Raw genomic sequence first — 15585 nt, 5'->3', positions numbered from 1 at the left:
AAAACGTCACATTAAAGACGTCGTCATCGATAATCAGTTTTGGATTTACGTTTTCATCTTTTAAAAATATAAAACAACTCTTCGTCCGAGTGCAGTTAGAAAGTCTGTAGGCGTGCCGCAGCTCTCGGTGCCGAGCCGGCGAAAAGACGGGACTCAAATGACTTTGGTGGCGGCGAGGATGATGAGGATGAGGATGATCAGCACGACCGCGCCGATTAAAATCATCATTTTGATGTTTTTCCACCAGTATTTCCGGGCGACCCGCGTCGATGTTCTCTGGAACGAGTCGGCCTGAAGGGAAGAACGACAGAAAACTTACAGAAACAGGAGAACGGACCTGGAGCGCTGAACTCTGTCGCCCCCTTTCTGCCAGTGAGCGTCATTACAACAACACTGTGCACACGCGCTCACGTGATCGGCAATAGTTTACTCCGTTACTATTGTAAAGGAAATGCGTCAGCGACCATGAGTGACGTCACCCGTCGGTTTGTGAACGTTATGAAGCCTCCCGTTCTGAGTTTGTCCGTCGCCATCTTGCTAGTTTGGAGCAGGAAGTGACCATATTTGGACGAGCTGGGGGAGGAGCCCGCTGTGGATCTGACTGATCTGTTTAGAAACCTGAGGATACTAAGTCCCGCCCATCGATAGCTGTAACCTGACTGCACCACAGGCCTGTCAATCAAACAGACACGTCCCCCAAAAACACGTCTTTTTGAAGCTTATTTTCTAATTAATGGCGGATTGTTTTCAGATGGACCTCCAGAAAACTAATAAGAAGGAGCGACTTTAGCTAACAACACCGAGATAACTGGTGGAGACGCTTTGTATTTGATGAGAAGTTGAATGGGAGTCTACGGAGCCGGAGGCTTTTTGGAGCCAACCTCTAGTGGCACTCGCTGGTACTGCAGCTTAAAGCACTTCTGCATCGGCCTCATTTTTCAGACCTGGAAGCCACGAACACTTTTATTTACAGTTACGGGCCTTATATGTAATTAAGGACAGATTATTTTCCAGCTGGACCACCAGAAAACCAATAAGAAGGAGTGACTTTATAATGTTCATATACTTTTGGACTCTTATCAGTACGATATTGATTTAAAAATGCTCTGTCTGCCATAAAAATAATAACCACCAAACACTGGTAACACAAAGTTTAAAGGCCAACAAGGTTTATAAATGGTAGATAAAACCCTGCGTCAGTAGATTTACTTTCCAGGAACATTTCCTTGAACAGCGTTGAGATTTAAATGTGTCGCGACCAGAAGGCCTTCAGGCTCAAACTCCACCGTCAGATACTCACCGTGGCCTGCAAGTCGTCGGTCTTCCCGATCAGGTCGTCCAGTCTGTCGCCCCTCTGCAGCACTTTGTCGATGTTGTCTTTCAGGATAACTTTCACCTCGTTCACCTGACCCTGCACCTGGTCGAGCTTCGCCGACGAGCCCGAGGCGGGCGGCTGAGAGTTGTTGTCGGCCTGTGGGAGGAGAGAAGAGGTCACAAAATCACCCGGCTAAACGTCGGCGCTACGATCCCCGAGAGCAGAGTTTCTGCTGACCTAATGTCACTTCCTGCTGCCGTGTTAACAGGAAAGATCAGGTTCCCCGAGGGCCGTGTGACAGTCACATGAAAACTCAACACTGACAGTCGATCGTACGCGGACTTTTTATTGACTCTTAAAGCTGGAAAACCTAAAAACAAATCCGCCTGGGCGGTGACTTTAAAATCGCTTCACTCACCATGTCGGCCGTGTTTCTGTTCCTGCGGCCCAACAAAACTAGAATAACAAAAGTCCTCCGCCGAGTTCAGTCCAACTCCGGAGAGATCTGTGCTCCTCGTCGCACACCCTAAACAAACTGAAGGTCCAGTTACTCATTAACCACCTTTAACCTCAATCAAAGTCCCATCGGCGCCACCCGAGCCGCTCACCATCACCACGGAGAGAGAAGCAGTCTGATAGTGAACGGCAGCTCTTTCACTTCCTGCTTCTCAGGATGTGAAGCGCTGTGGCGTGTTCATCACCCCCCCCCCCATTACCACCCCCCTCTCCTCCCCACTCACCAACAACGCTCAGTTATCAGGGACAAAACGAGAGAGTTCAGGAGGTGGGCGGTTGTGTTCGAGCCTCATACGTACCATCGTTGGGTGCGCGTGGCCGGCGGTGAGAAGCTGGTGTCTCCGGGCAAAAGGGCTGCGTGTGTTTGCAACACGGAGATATTCGTAAGGCAGTAAAGCGGTGAAGTCACTCGGTTGCTCCACTTCATTTCCTCATCCTGTGTTGTGCCACTGCTCGTTTCAGCAAGCTCACAGTCCGACGCTTTAACGTGTACCGAGACGCTTCACTCGCCTGTGTGTGTGTGTGTGTGTGTGTGTGTGTGTGTGTGTGTGTGTGATTCATCTTTCGAACAGTAACTCCACCTCTTTGAATACACACAGTTATAATGAACTCTCTTATCTCAGGTATGAAGAGCAAAAACCAAAACAGACATTTCCTTTGCCAGGGCTGAATGATAAAGAAACGGTTCAACTGTGTCAAACGGGTCAGGTCTTATCATTCATCTGTTCAGAGTTTCCATGTCTGTTATTTACCGCAATATGTGTCATGGATGTTACTGGGGCGCCAACACGCATCGATTCAGAGACTTCTTGTTGGACCTGTTGTTGTTGTTGTTGTTGTGGTGGTGTTTGTTTGGTCGGTGTGTGTCTCTTTTTGGTGGTTTTGAATCTGTTGTTTGGTCTTTTTAGACATCAGGCTGATATTTTTGGTCATTTTCTCAGTTGTTTTTCTCAATTTGTAGTTATGTTGCATCTTTTTTTTTTTTTAGCCATTTTGCATCTCTATATTGATTATTCATCTATTTTGAGTCAATTTTGATCTCTTATTGGTCATGTTGCATCTCTTTATAATCATTTTGTGTCTCTTTTTTGTCATTTTCTGTCTTTATGGTTGTTTTTCTCACTTTGTAGTTGTGCGCATCTAGTTTGAATCATGTTGCATCTCTTTTTGGTTGTTTTGCATCTCTTTTTGATTGTTTTGTATCTGTTTTTAGTCATGTTACGTCTCTTTTTGGTTGTTTTGCATCTGCTTTTAGTCATGTTGCGTCTCTTTTTGGTTGTTTTACATCTGCTTTTAGTCATGTTGCGTCTCTTTTTGGTTGTTTTACATCTGTTTTTAGTCATGTTGCATCTGTTTTTGGTTGTTTTGTATCTGTTTTTAGTCATGTTGCGTCTCTTTTTGGTTGTTTTGCATCTGTTTCTGGTCATGTTGCATCTGTTTTTGGTTGTTTTGCATCTCCCCTTGGTTGATTTGGCACGCCCTCGTGCATGCGTGCGTGAGTGCATGTGTTTGTATCAGTTTGTATCATCAGATCTGAACAGGGAAGTAGAGAGCAGGGTGAAGAGGAAGATCAGAGGGAGGAAGAGGAATAACTGTAGACTGTGTGGTGGTGGGGGCAGAAACAAAGGATTAATTCAGACATATATTAATCACAAATAAACCCTAAATCCATCTAATAAATCTTTAGTTGTGAAACAGGTCTAGAAATGCCGCTGCAGCTTTGCTCAAGCTCAGGATGTTCTGTTCCTGATTACAAGGATTCGGTCATGAGTCATGAAGACTGAACTCTGGGAGGGTTTCTGCACGTCAGAGAGAGCTTGGCGACGACTAACAGCAGCAGCTGATTCTTATGAAGTACAATTGAAATAAATAAATCTGCACTGCAGTTTCATATAAGATAGTAAAGACAAACTTTGAGTAATTACAGTAATCATGGACTCTGTGCAGTCGAGACGTTTCATTTTTATAAAGATACTCAGAGAGGGAAGAGATCAGGACGGTAGAAAGAAACTAAATGCACAGAAAAACAAACTGCAGTGAGAACACAATGCATAGGTACAATGAAATATAAAAATGAAGGAGTTAAGAGTTTTCTTTTAAAGTAGCTTTAAAGTTATTTTGTCCCCCACCTCGTTGCACAATCCTAAATATTGTATATCACCTTGTTCTGGCTTTTTATTACACTGAATAACACAGTCAAACCCAAACTGTAAAACATCATAAAAAAGTTCATGTGCTGATTATTTTCTTTTAAAAAAAATAAATTTTAAAATAATAATAATTTGGTTTGTAAATAATAGTAATAATACAATCAGAGTGACACCTTCAAAATGGTAGTTTTGACACTCCAAACTTAAATTTAAAAAAAATAAACAACAACTGATAAATGATTAAAATAGTTAACTTCAGTTTAGTTTTACTGGAGTTTATTGTTGTTTGGTTTAATATATGACAAACCTTCGTATTTTAGAAGCTCCACATGTATAAACATATTAAAAAAAAACAAAAATCTTACGTAAAGCCGAGTAAAAGGTCGGCTATAAATCCCTCTGAATTGTGTCAAGTGTCATGAAAAGTTTCAAACTTGCGATAAAGTGTGTGTGTGTGTGTGTGTGTGTGTGTGTGTGTGTGTGTGTGTGTGTGTGTGTGTGTGTGTGTGTGTGTGCCTGTGTGACCACAGCGCCACCTCGAGGCCGCCCGGGGCGGGCTTCATTTGTAAACGTTCCTCCTTCAGCCATCACAGCTGTTTGCGGAGCCCCAAAAGGAAAAACGAACCCGTCAATGTGCCGATTTCGAACCCGTTTCCGTTCGACCACTCAACGAAAAGTTGCCTCCGTGATATTCGCCCGTCGTCCCATCAGATCTGCTACTGCGGCTGCGTCGGAGCTCCAACTCGAAGAGTTAATTATTGCTTCACATAATCAGTGTCGGCGAACATCACAGGCTGCTTTTCACTAAAAAAAAAAAACTAAAAAAAAACGAGGCCCTGCAGCGACAGGATTGACGTTCAGATCGGTTTTTTGTTGTTGTTGTTGTTGTTGTTTTTGTTTTACTGCGTTGAATTCAACTTTTGCGCAGCGACCGACGGCCCGAAGATGAACCCGAGCGGCCGACCCCGCAGCGGGAAGACTTTCCTGTTCACCTCCGAGTCTGTGGGAGAAGGACACTCCGGTACGATGCTCGTTGTCTCGCTTGTTTTTAACACGCGTGGCATGTGGTGAAAGTGCACAAACTGCAACCGTGTGGAAATGTCCGTACACGTCGACGCGTGCGTAAACTCGGAAGTCTTGTCGGTTTAACTTTGATTAAAACGAAGTAATAACGACGCGTTCAGTGGCTCAACCGTGATTGTAGGAACCGAAACCTACAAGTCTATGGAAGACAATTTGAGCCAATATTAAAAAAAAAAAAAGCAAAAGGGCGAAACGATAAATATATAGATTATTATTTCACTACTTTAGGGTAATAATCAGCTTAATTTAAAAAAAAAAAAAAAAGAATAAAGTAATATTGATATTGAAATGGGAAAAATTAAATGCAAAATTTGAAACTTTATGCTAAAATGAACTTTAAATGTATCATTTCAAAGGGAAAATGAAAACATTGTAAACAACAAAAGTACAAAGTGAAATAAATATTGTTATATTTAAAAGAACATTTCTATTTTGGGAAATATAATATATTTTAGTTTTTAAAAATGTGTTGGCCAAAAGTTAGAGGGTAATATGAATATGAAGCTCCAGCTAGTGGCCAGTTAGCCTGTCTTAGCCAACAACCAGTTACACCTTGCAGGTGGCCTATCTCCGTCCTAAAATGGCAAAAAAAAAAAATAGCGTCATCTCTAAAACTCACTTATTTACACATCTAATGTTTGTGTAAAGTATGCTAAAAAATTTTTTTTTTTTTTAATTGGTCTTTATGGATGGAAATATGCAGTTTCCTCTCAGTCTTTATGGTAAAATAAGCCTGACTACATTTAGCCAGAAGATACTTAGATTAGTTGTTGTTTTAAGAAATTTTCTCTGGAAAATAAGCATTATTATTATATATATATTTTTAATTTAGAGGTCTGAATATTGTTTCAAACCTCCATCCTGCCAGAATAAACAGTGAATCCTTTATTTATTTTTTTTATAATAAAATAGCCCCCGTGACCTTGTTCAGGATAAAGCGGGTATAGATAATGGATGGATGGATAAAATAGCCTAAACTTAGTTCAGTTAAAAAACAAAATACCCATTATTTGTAGTTTTTAACTGTAGAATGTGACTACTGTAAGTTCTTAAAGTCAACATGTTTTTATCTTTCATCTTGTGCGTGCAAATTTTTATTTAAAAATAAAACATCCAAACCCCCAGAAAAAAAAAGGAGGACACGACCACGGTGTTTTCAGTGGTCTTAACGGCCTTTACAGCACTGTATCAAAAAAAAAACATTGACTGCGTATAGGCCTCTGTTCCTGTTCTTTTCTTTTACATATTAACTTTGTGTTCACAGATAAAATGTGCGATCAGATTAGCGATGCCATACTTGATGCATACCTGAGTCAAGACCCCGACTCTAAAGTAGCCTGTGGTAAGTTTTCTGTCTTTTGATACTGATGCTATCGTATTTATCCTCGTTAGGTTTCCATTCAGAGGTAGTGCAAACTTTGACCAAAAATGTAAAAAGAAAAATGAACTTGAAGCGTGTTTTTATCCATGTAAACACTCCTTGTGGACCACCACGAATCAAAATTCGAATTCTTTCTAACAATAAAAATATACACGATAACAGGCTACAGTCTGATAAGGTTATATAAGATGCAGTAAAAGAATAAAGACAAAACCCGATTAAGACGCAGATATGGGAACATTTGAATCAAAGTGCAATAAATTCAAAAGCAAAAAACGGATCAAACGTAATGTTTTCCAGAACTGACAGCAAACGATAATAAAAATGTATGAAATGAATACGTCGATGCGTCCTATTGCAGAATGTGTGGCGAAGACCGGGATGATTTTACTGGTCGGAGAAGTGACATCTAAAGCCATCGTGGACCTTCAGTCGGTGGTACGAAACACCGTGAGGAAGATCGGCTACGATCACTCTTCTAAAGGTACCGGACGGGAGGATTCAGCATTCTTGTACTCACCGGATTATTCGGTGAATGAAATCAAAGACTGTTGTTTTTTAATCTAACTGTGGTTTGCAGGTTTTGACTACAAGACCTGCAACGTGCTGGTGGCTCTGGAGCCGCAGTGTATGGAGATATCAGACTGTGTGTTCGAAGGCAAGGAGCAGGAGGACATCGGTGCCGGAGACCAGGTTCAGTGTTGCACCTTTTACAACCACCACGTGGAGACTGAATTATTTGGTCTTGTGTTCTAAGTATTAGAAGTGTAACGGGACTCAAAATTCAAGGTTTGGTGTGTTTTTACATTTTTATTATTTATATGAACAGATGTAAACTTTCAAAAATGTCAACTTAGTCATAAGTTCTACTGTAACACTTAAAACGCTAAAATTGTACATGCTGTAAATAAGGAAAAAAAACAACCTTTTTACTGACAATTATAAAACAGAATAAAAAAAACGACCTATTAAGACAAGTGCAACATATTTATAAGTAAAAGGACACAATCGTCTTGTTTGAAAAGACTTTATCGGAGTTGTGAGAAGGGCCGGTTAAAACCTGCAGTGCGGTTAACATATCGTTTATATATTCAATTGAAATCACTGTATACAGCGGTAACTTTACTAGCGTGCTAAAAGCTGATAAACAACAACAACTGGTGCGCTAGACAAAAGTTTCCTCAGTGAAATGTCAACAACTAAAGCTAAAATGATGCTTCTCTCAGGATGTTCGTTCGTTAATGTACCCGGCTAATGTTTGGAGTCGTCATGTTTCGTGGTGTTACATATTCATACAATACATCCACGGGGTCGTATCAGCTTTATCTAGCTGCCAACCGCCAGCTGCGCCATGTTTCATTTTTTTTTTTTTTTTAACTTGCTTCCCGCCCTAACGCAATGATGCATCGTTGATATGGGGGGGGGGAGTAACAGTACCCAAAACAGTCTTGTCTGTGGAGGTTTGCCGAGATGTTCACATGTATATTTTAACATAAATTCAGCTAAAATCATGGCAGCAGCTCCTGGGAGCTATATTTAAGTGCAAGTAAAGGACACTAAAGGACGACTCAGGGAGTTTCCAAAGTTCGTTAGGATTCCTACACCGGGTGCTGTTAATGCCCGATGTTCGCGAACAAGATAGCACGAAAGTCTTTCAGTTTCACTTTGTTTTAAAAATGTGATTTCGAGCTAAACGTTTATACGACGGCACGCGATCGTAAGTCCGGGGTCTTCATCGTCACCGCGCCGTCTGTCTCTTCAGGGTTTGATGTTCGGCTACGCCACCGATGAGACGGAGGAGTGTATGCCGTTAACCCTCCTTCTGGCTCACAAACTGAACTACAGGATGAAGGAGCTGTCCCGTAACGGAGAGTGTCCTTGGATACAGCCGGACTCCAAATCGCAGGTGAAAACCATCGCAGTCCGCGTTATCTCCCGTGTGCCGTTGGCGTTGATGTCGCGGGTTTTAAAGCGTCCGTTCGCTTCAGGTGACGGTGGAGTATCGAGACAACTCGGGCGCCGTGGAGCCGCAGCGCGTCCACACCGTCGTCATCTCCGTGCAGCACAGCCCCGACGTCACCCTGGAGGAGATCCGACACAACCTGATGGAGAAGGTGGTGCGGGTCGTCATCCCTGCCAAATACCTGGACGACAAAACCATCTACCATCTGCTGCCGAGCGGGAAGTTCCTGGTGGGAGGCCCGCAGGTCGGTAACGATTGACCCACGGAGGGAAGTGTGCGTTCGGCGTGACGTGTCGGCAGCCGCGAGTCGACTCGTGACGTTTCTGTGTCAACAGAGCGATGCGGGACTCACGGGACGTAAAATCATCGTGGACACCTACGGAGGATGGGGTGGGCACGGAGGCGGGGCTTTCTCCGGGAAGGACTACTCCAAAGTGGATCGGTCGGGAGCGTACGCGGCACGCTGGGTCGCCAAGTCTCTGGTGAAAGCCGGACTGTGCAGGAGGGCCCTCGTTCAGGTGAGGAGGTTTACAGCTCGACTCCATGCTTATCACAGACTGTATGTAAAAGTGTTCGTTGCTTCCGGGTCTGAAAAACGAGGCCGATGCAGAAGTGCCTGAAGCTGCAATACAGCAGGGTGCCACTAGAGGCCGGCCCCAAAAAGCCTCCGAATCCGTAGACTCCCGTTCAACTTCTCTCATCAAATACAAAGTCAACTAAAGTCAGTCCTGCTTATTAGTTTTCTGACGGTCCATCTGAAAATAATCTGTCATTTATTACAAAATAATCTTCAAAAAGATGTGTTTTTTGGGGGCATGTCTGTTTGATTGACAGGCCTGTGGTGCAGTCAGGTTACAGCTATCGGTGGGCGGAACGTAGTATCGTCAGGTTTCCAATCGGATCAGTCAGATCCACCGCTGGCTCCTCCCCCAGCTCGTCCAAATATGGTCACTTCCTGCTCCAAACCGCTCCGAACTAGCAAGATGGTGACGGACAGAATCTGAACTGGAGGCTTCATAATGTTCACAAACCAACGGATGACGTCACTGCTGGTTGCCGCTCGATACTTACTGTGTAATGAAATTTAAATAACAACACTGCAGCAATTGTGCGTTATTTAATTTTTTTAAAAGAGGATAAACCTGCTAAGATCTCCTCCGTGTGGACGCCACTGAACTCACGTTCATGAAACCAGCCTGACTTTTGCTTTGTTATGTCTTCCAGATCTCTTATGCCATCGGTGTGAGCCATCCGCTCTCCATCGCCGTGTTTCACTACGGCACATCGAACATGGACGAAGACGAGCTGCTGCAGATCATTCAGAAGAACTTTGACCTGAGGCCCGGGGTCATTGTGAAGTATGTGTGCTATTTGAAAGCTGTAAACCATTTAAAAACAATCTTCTATGTACCGCTGGTCCCACTGCAATAATGGCTGTGCTTCTTTCACAGAGAACTGGGTTTGAAGCGGCCGATCTACCAGGCCACGGCCTGCTACGGTCACTTCGGCAGAGAAGAGTTCCCTTGGGAAAAACCAAAGGCTCTGAAGTTTTAAAGTTGAACGAGTTATATTGGAATAATCATCCATAAAGCAATCAGTAGTCCAATTTGAATTGCAAAATCCACCTATAAGTACAACTATAGATCTTTTATCTCAAAATTGCTGACCACTGTAAAGTGTCAGTGCCTTTTAAATGATTAATAATTAAATAAATAATTAAATAAATAGTTCATTTTGATTTTTGTAACGAAATGAAAAAGTTTTTTTTAGGTACTTTTGTATGGGTTACTATAGTTATTATTCAAAGATGATTTTTTTTATTAATTGTCACTTTTATTCACACTGTCAAATTTATAAGAATAATTAATTTTATAATATGTAATATCATTTGGTTATTAAGAGGCTGCATTAAAAAGTTAGTTATAAAATGCTAATTTGAGGTACTTGTCAATATTTTTACTCCATTACATTTGTTTGACAGCTATATTTATTAGTTAGTTGTAAAATATAATGCATTTTTTTTTAAAGATGTAACCTAACAATAGGCCATATACAATATTGGAAATTAGTTCTGCAACAGTAATAGGTTGGTTATTGATGTTCAAGCTACTTATTACCTAAGATATTGACTGTGTAGTTAACTAAAACTGTAAAACACTTTATTATTTTTATTTATATGGAGGAACACCTTTACCAATAATTACTTTAACAAAATATACAGATTTAACTATTGTAGAGCAAAAGTTTCATACAAAATTCTCAAGTAGCATAAAAAGTCCATGAATACAGAATACATAGAAAGAGTTAAGGTGAGTTACATTTATTTTTTTATTGGTTTTATTATTACTTTTCAACATGTTTATTTTGTGTGTGACTCCATCTCAAATCATCTCCCTTTTTGTCTGCGCATCATCAGCCATGTCATGCTCTTTAATTAAACCGATGCATGTGAAGTTGTCCAGTAGGCGTGCCCCCTGCAGATGGAGCTGTTGCATCACATGCGGGATGGACAGAACCTCCGGCCTTGCAGCCACTGTAGTTTATGAGTAATAACCCCCCCTCCCCCCGGGAGGAAATCCTTTTTCACAGTCGGTGCAGAAACACGACACACACCTACATACCGAACACTTACATCAGCCGTTTCCAAAAACTGCAGCACGCGGCGAGATAAATAATATCATCATGTTGTCAGATTTCAATCTGGAGGGGGAGTGTGCTAAAAATGTGGGAAAGAGAGAAGCACTTTTAGTTTAAACTCCCTACATTTTAACAGGCAGCAAACAAACATAAGCATATTTAATAGATTTAATAAAATGTACAACGTAAACTTACTGAAAGTCATGATTCTATTTATAAGCTGTTTCTTCTTTCATCGTCACTCTGACAAATCCAGCCTGTATTCAGGTGTGCTGAGGTGTGAAGGTTGGCGGGGTTTGAACTTCAATAGGACGTAGCCTCAAATGTACAAAAACATATTCGGTATACATATCATCAAAACTACAGAACATAACACTGAGCATCAAATCTAAGATGATGAAATTTATATGGTAGCACCGTCATGCCTGTAATTTTACCAAAAAAAATGAACATTTTGTACATATGTACATCATTTTAAATACATTTCACAGCTTGACATACAAGTTGGAGGCAATGTTATTTATATAGCACATTTAAACTTCAAATAAGGCAACGATCAATTCTTTGTCTGATGTTTCAGGGGCAAAAATTCAAAATGACACCTTCACTTCTCCGAATATTCTTTCTGTCCATGTGGAACAAAAGCAAACAGATGATTTGTATTAATCTTTTTAGGTCGTTTTTAAACATATCACACGTGAGCACAACTTTTTTTTCTGAATATATAACATTTTAACTGGATATAAACTTCGAGATCTTCTACCTTATAAGTTATAAAACAGTTTGTAGTGCTTTATAAGATTGCTGGAAAATGAAATATCTGCGAAAACAATGTGCTTTTATTGTGAAATCCCCCGTTTGTTCTCACATTTTACCACTCACTCCGACTTATAAAGAAAGCTAAAATTCTTTGAGGCTCTGTCAAAGAAATTATTCATAGGTTTCAATCAGCGGTTCGTCAGTGTTTAACAGTAATTGAATTTTGATATGGGGGCAATTATTCATCATTTAAAGGTTATTTGCATTAATTTAAAATATTAATGGGTTCTTTTGGGGTGAGAGAGGAGATGAGTATTTGGTCACAGAGGAGCTCCACCTCTTCAGGCACATATGCACTGATTTTTTTACCCAGCATCCTCTACGACTGGCACAGGTCGAACGGGGGGAGTCGGCAGATTGTTCTTCCTTGAAAAACATTATGCAGTAAATCAACGGGAACAGGCAGAGAGGAGCTTAAGAAAATCCTTCAATGTTGCTTGAAAGCTTTTCCTCAATATTATAATTGCAAATTGTGATTTTCTTGGAGTCCTCATCTAATCTCAAATACAGCATAGTCCCTCGTTGTCGGGGTGACATTTTCCTATCTCAGTTTCTTCCTTTTTATCCGGATTCAGATTATTATATCCCAGACGTTTTTTCCTTTTTATTGTCTGAGTGATAATGTTCAGCAAACAGAGTAGCCTTTTGCTACAGTTAGCCATGGTAATGTTGGTCCATCATTTTTGGTACTTTGGTCCAAACTGAAATAACTGGAGGAACTGAGATGAAATAAACAAACAAAATAAATAGACAAACTAGACAGGTTGTAGTCAAGCGGCAACCAACCGTGACGTCACCTATTGTTTTGTAAACTGCTGTTTTGAAACCTCAAGTTCAGCATTTCGGCCGTCGCCATCTTGGGTTTTTTTTGGAGCCAGATGTGACCACATTTGGATGAACTGGGGAGATTGATTGATTGGACTGGGAACGCGAGGACGCTATGCCCCGCCCGACTGCACCACAGGCATGTCAATCAACTCAAACACGCCCCCAAATGTACCACTTTTTGTGGCCTAATATCTAATTAATGACGGGTTATTATTCAGATGGACCGCCAAAACCACTGATAAGGAGGGAATTTAGAATGACACCATTGACGTGTGAATTTTTTTTTATTGACTTTGTATTCAATGAGAGAAGTTGAATATGAGTCTATGGAGCAGAAGGTGTTTTGGAGCCAACCTCTAGTGGCCCTGAGTGGTATTGCAGTTTATGGCAATTCTGCATAGGCTTCATTTTTCAGACCCGGAAGCTACGAACAGTTTAATATACAGTCTGTGGTTGTAGTCAAACCACCAGGAACCGTCATGGGTTATGCAACGATTTACTCATAATGGCCAAACGGTGTTACTACAACGTGATACACACTGGCTCTAACAACGAAAACATGCGTGGTTGTAGAATGTATTGAAGCCGTAGACTGTTGGTAACGATGTCACCACTTCCTCCTATTGTACACAGGTCAAAATATCTGACAATGGTACCATTTTGCCCCGATGATGTCATTTGTAACCAGAGATAAGTCACTACGGTGCAAATCATGTCACCAATGCAAGATTGCAGAGCCCATTTCCAGTTTATGATAGAAACGCGTGGAAGTCTGCTGTTTTGAGTAAAATTTCGTCGCTAGTTCACGGGCACAACGTCAGAAACCATTAATTGGCCTTTAAAAGTATTGAACTGAACATCAGCACCTGCTGCTGGTCATACGTGGTTAATTCACCTGTCAAATGCTTTGTACATTCAGTTTCGTGTTCCTGCATTAGTTTGTTTGTCCCTTCAAAAAATGTTAGCAGCCCACTGATGCTGACATTAGCATTCAGCTCAGAGTGACGGCGTGAGACTCACAGAGCTGCTAACATGGCTGTAGACACTTGTTTGTTTATTTATTTATTATTTTATTTTCAATTTATCCTCCATGTACCAGATGATAAGATGCAATCCTGTGGTGCTGTATTTTCCCCTCGAATTTGGAGTGTAATGTGATTTTTGGGGCCGGACACACAGCGAGGTTACAGTCTGAGGACTGAGAGAGTGCAAAATACGAATTGATCGGACTCTTATTAACGGAGAGGCGACGGAGCAGCTCTGTCTGGAACAGAACGATTTTCTGATTGAGCGCTCAAAGCTCATTCATTGTTTTGACAATCTGTTAAGAAATTCAGGAGGACGACGGCCAGCTCATGAAATTTGCAGATCCTGATTGGATTTAGGATATTTTCATGTAGCCCCTGCTCGGCTGAGGTGGAGGGGGGCTCTGATGTCTTTCTCAACTGGTCTCTGGTTTAAAAAAAAAAAGGAGGTGCGGACTCCTCCACCTGCCACTGTAGGCGCTCTTTCACGTCACGAAAACAGACAGATATTGGATCTTTTTTCATCTCACCTGCCTCTCCATCTGGTCACCCTTGACTTTACTCAGTCCTTGTACATTTGACCGACCTCAAAAGCTCCTCCACAGGTGTGAATGTATATCATTTACTGCACCAGGCTGTAGCTACAGTAGGATTTTAAAAACCACTGGGACCAAGAGTCCAAGTCTCCCCGAACACCACCAGAAAAATAAGACCAGACTACAAAAGAAAAATCTATAAAATATGTTTCATTACTTTGAGCTTTCATTTTCTGGCAAATTTATATCACAATTAGTAGGTTTAAATTCTGTTTGATTGCCATCCTAGCAACGAGCATTCCTTGGTTAGTTTTAGTATGCAAGTAACCAGCTTCCTAAGATATGCTGCCTTCAAATAATACCAGCATGCTTGTGGTTATGACACGGGAATTCGTGTGCACAGTATGTTTGGCGTTCAGGTGGTTCTGTCATGAGAAAAATGCATTAGCAACATGGAGGGCGTCTAGAAGCCACAGAGGCTAACAATTTAGCAAGCTATCAGGCATAGCAAGGAGAAGATGAAGTCATTTGGAACATTAAATTACAAAGGAAAACTTGATAAATAACACTATATTTAATTAAAAAAAAGAACTTTTATGGCCTCTACCATTTATCTAAATGTCAGCAAATACGTCACAACTCGTGTACTCAGAGCTTTCTGGAAATTTTGATATCCGAGGTCATGAATACTACAACAGTGGGTTTTCATTTGGAGTCTTATTGTAAATATGCTAACTTACAATCTGAAGGCTGCATACGTTAGCATCCCAAGGCTAGCCACTAGCATGACTAGCACTACTTAGCCAGTCACTGACATCTCCAGCAAGTAGCCGAGGAATGCTAATCGTTAGCCTAGATCTTGCCAAAATCTTTCTGGCATACCGTTTTCTGCTGCCGATCTCAGTAGTTTTATCTGTCACTTGCTCCTCCGGCCTCTTAGGAGTCTTATTTTTGACACACCCCTTTTTCCACATAAGGTTTAGTAACTGACTTCTTTTGATGCAAGTCTAATTAATCTTCTGACTTCTAGACGGCTTTGTCGCTTGAATATTTTTTGGCAATTTTCTGTAGTTTTTATTCGGAAGATTTATAGATTTATAGTGCGTCTTTGTTTAAAACTGCGAGTGAGAGTGGTACAAGTTCATCGAAACGTAGCCGGCCATAAAACCAAAACAAAGGGCTGAAAGACGTAAAACGCTCCTTGTAGCTGAGGGGATCACATGATAATCAGATGTGATAATTCTCTGTCGGTTTCTCACTGAGAAAAGAAACCTTTAGTTTGTTACTAAAACTCCCAAAGTCCCAGGAAAAGTAAGTAAGGAGTAAGTGCGT

The 15585-nt window shown here is 41.3% G+C and overlaps 2 protein-coding genes across 3 annotated transcripts; one reads left to right on the top strand and one right to left on the bottom strand.

Moving 5' to 3' along the window:
* Nucleotides 1-153: 153 nt before the first annotated feature.
* On the bottom strand, nucleotides 154-2350 carry LOC138622624 (vesicle-associated membrane protein 8). Of its 2 annotated transcripts, none has more exons than XM_069701541.1 (3): nucleotides 2131-2350; nucleotides 1301-1471; nucleotides 154-291 (listed from the first exon to the last, which is right to left on the bottom strand). In XM_069701541.1, exons 1-3 carry the CDS (start codon nucleotides 2131-2133, stop codon nucleotides 154-156), a joined length of 312 nt encoding a protein of 103 aa, XP_069557642.1. In that variant the 5' UTR covers nucleotides 2134-2350. The 2 variants fall into 2 exon arrangements, with proteins under 2 accessions (XP_069557642.1, XP_069557633.1); XM_069701532.1 differs by lacking the exon at nucleotides 2131-2350 and adding an exon at nucleotides 1734-2012.
* On the top strand, nucleotides 270-10342 carry mat2al (methionine adenosyltransferase II, alpha-like). The gene is made up of 10 exons (XM_069701486.1): nucleotides 270-372; nucleotides 4910-5002; nucleotides 6329-6406; nucleotides 6807-6929; nucleotides 7026-7138; nucleotides 8208-8351; nucleotides 8434-8652; nucleotides 8744-8926; nucleotides 9633-9766; nucleotides 9860-10342. The coding sequence occupies exons 1-10, from the start codon at nucleotides 270-272 to the stop codon at nucleotides 9960-9962; spliced, it is 1293 nt and encodes a 430-aa protein (XP_069557587.1). The 3' UTR covers nucleotides 9963-10342.
* The last annotated feature ends 5243 nt before the right edge of the window (nucleotides 10343-15585 follow it).

This window comes from Brachyistius frenatus, unplaced genomic scaffold, assembly GCF_029030835.1.
Source record: "Brachyistius frenatus isolate BFR_SWC_R1_liver_20210118 unplaced genomic scaffold, ASM2903083v1 Contig_3, whole genome shotgun sequence".
Lineage (NCBI taxonomy): Eukaryota > Metazoa > Chordata > Actinopteri > Embiotocidae > Brachyistius > Brachyistius frenatus.
The sequence above is the reverse complement of the archived record's forward strand: the minus strand, read 5'-3'. Positions and strand labels throughout refer to the sequence as shown.

Coding starts and splice junctions, on each gene's coding strand:
- LOC138622624 (XM_069701541.1), bottom strand. Junction 292..1,300: donor CCGACGACTTGCAGGCCACG/GTGAGTATCTGA, acceptor TCTTCCCTTCAG/GCCGACTCGTTCCAGAGAAC.
- mat2al (XM_069701486.1), top strand. CDS start 270: ATGTTCTCTGGAACGAGTCGGCCTGAAGGGAAGAACGACAGAAAACTT. Junction 7,139..8,207: donor ACATCGGTGCCGGAGACCAG/GTTCAGTGTTGC, acceptor CTGTCTCTTCAG/GGTTTGATGTTCGGCTACGC. Junction 9,767..9,859: donor AGGCCCGGGGTCATTGTGAA/GTATGTGTGCTA, acceptor CTTCTTTCACAG/AGAACTGGGTTTGAAGCGGC.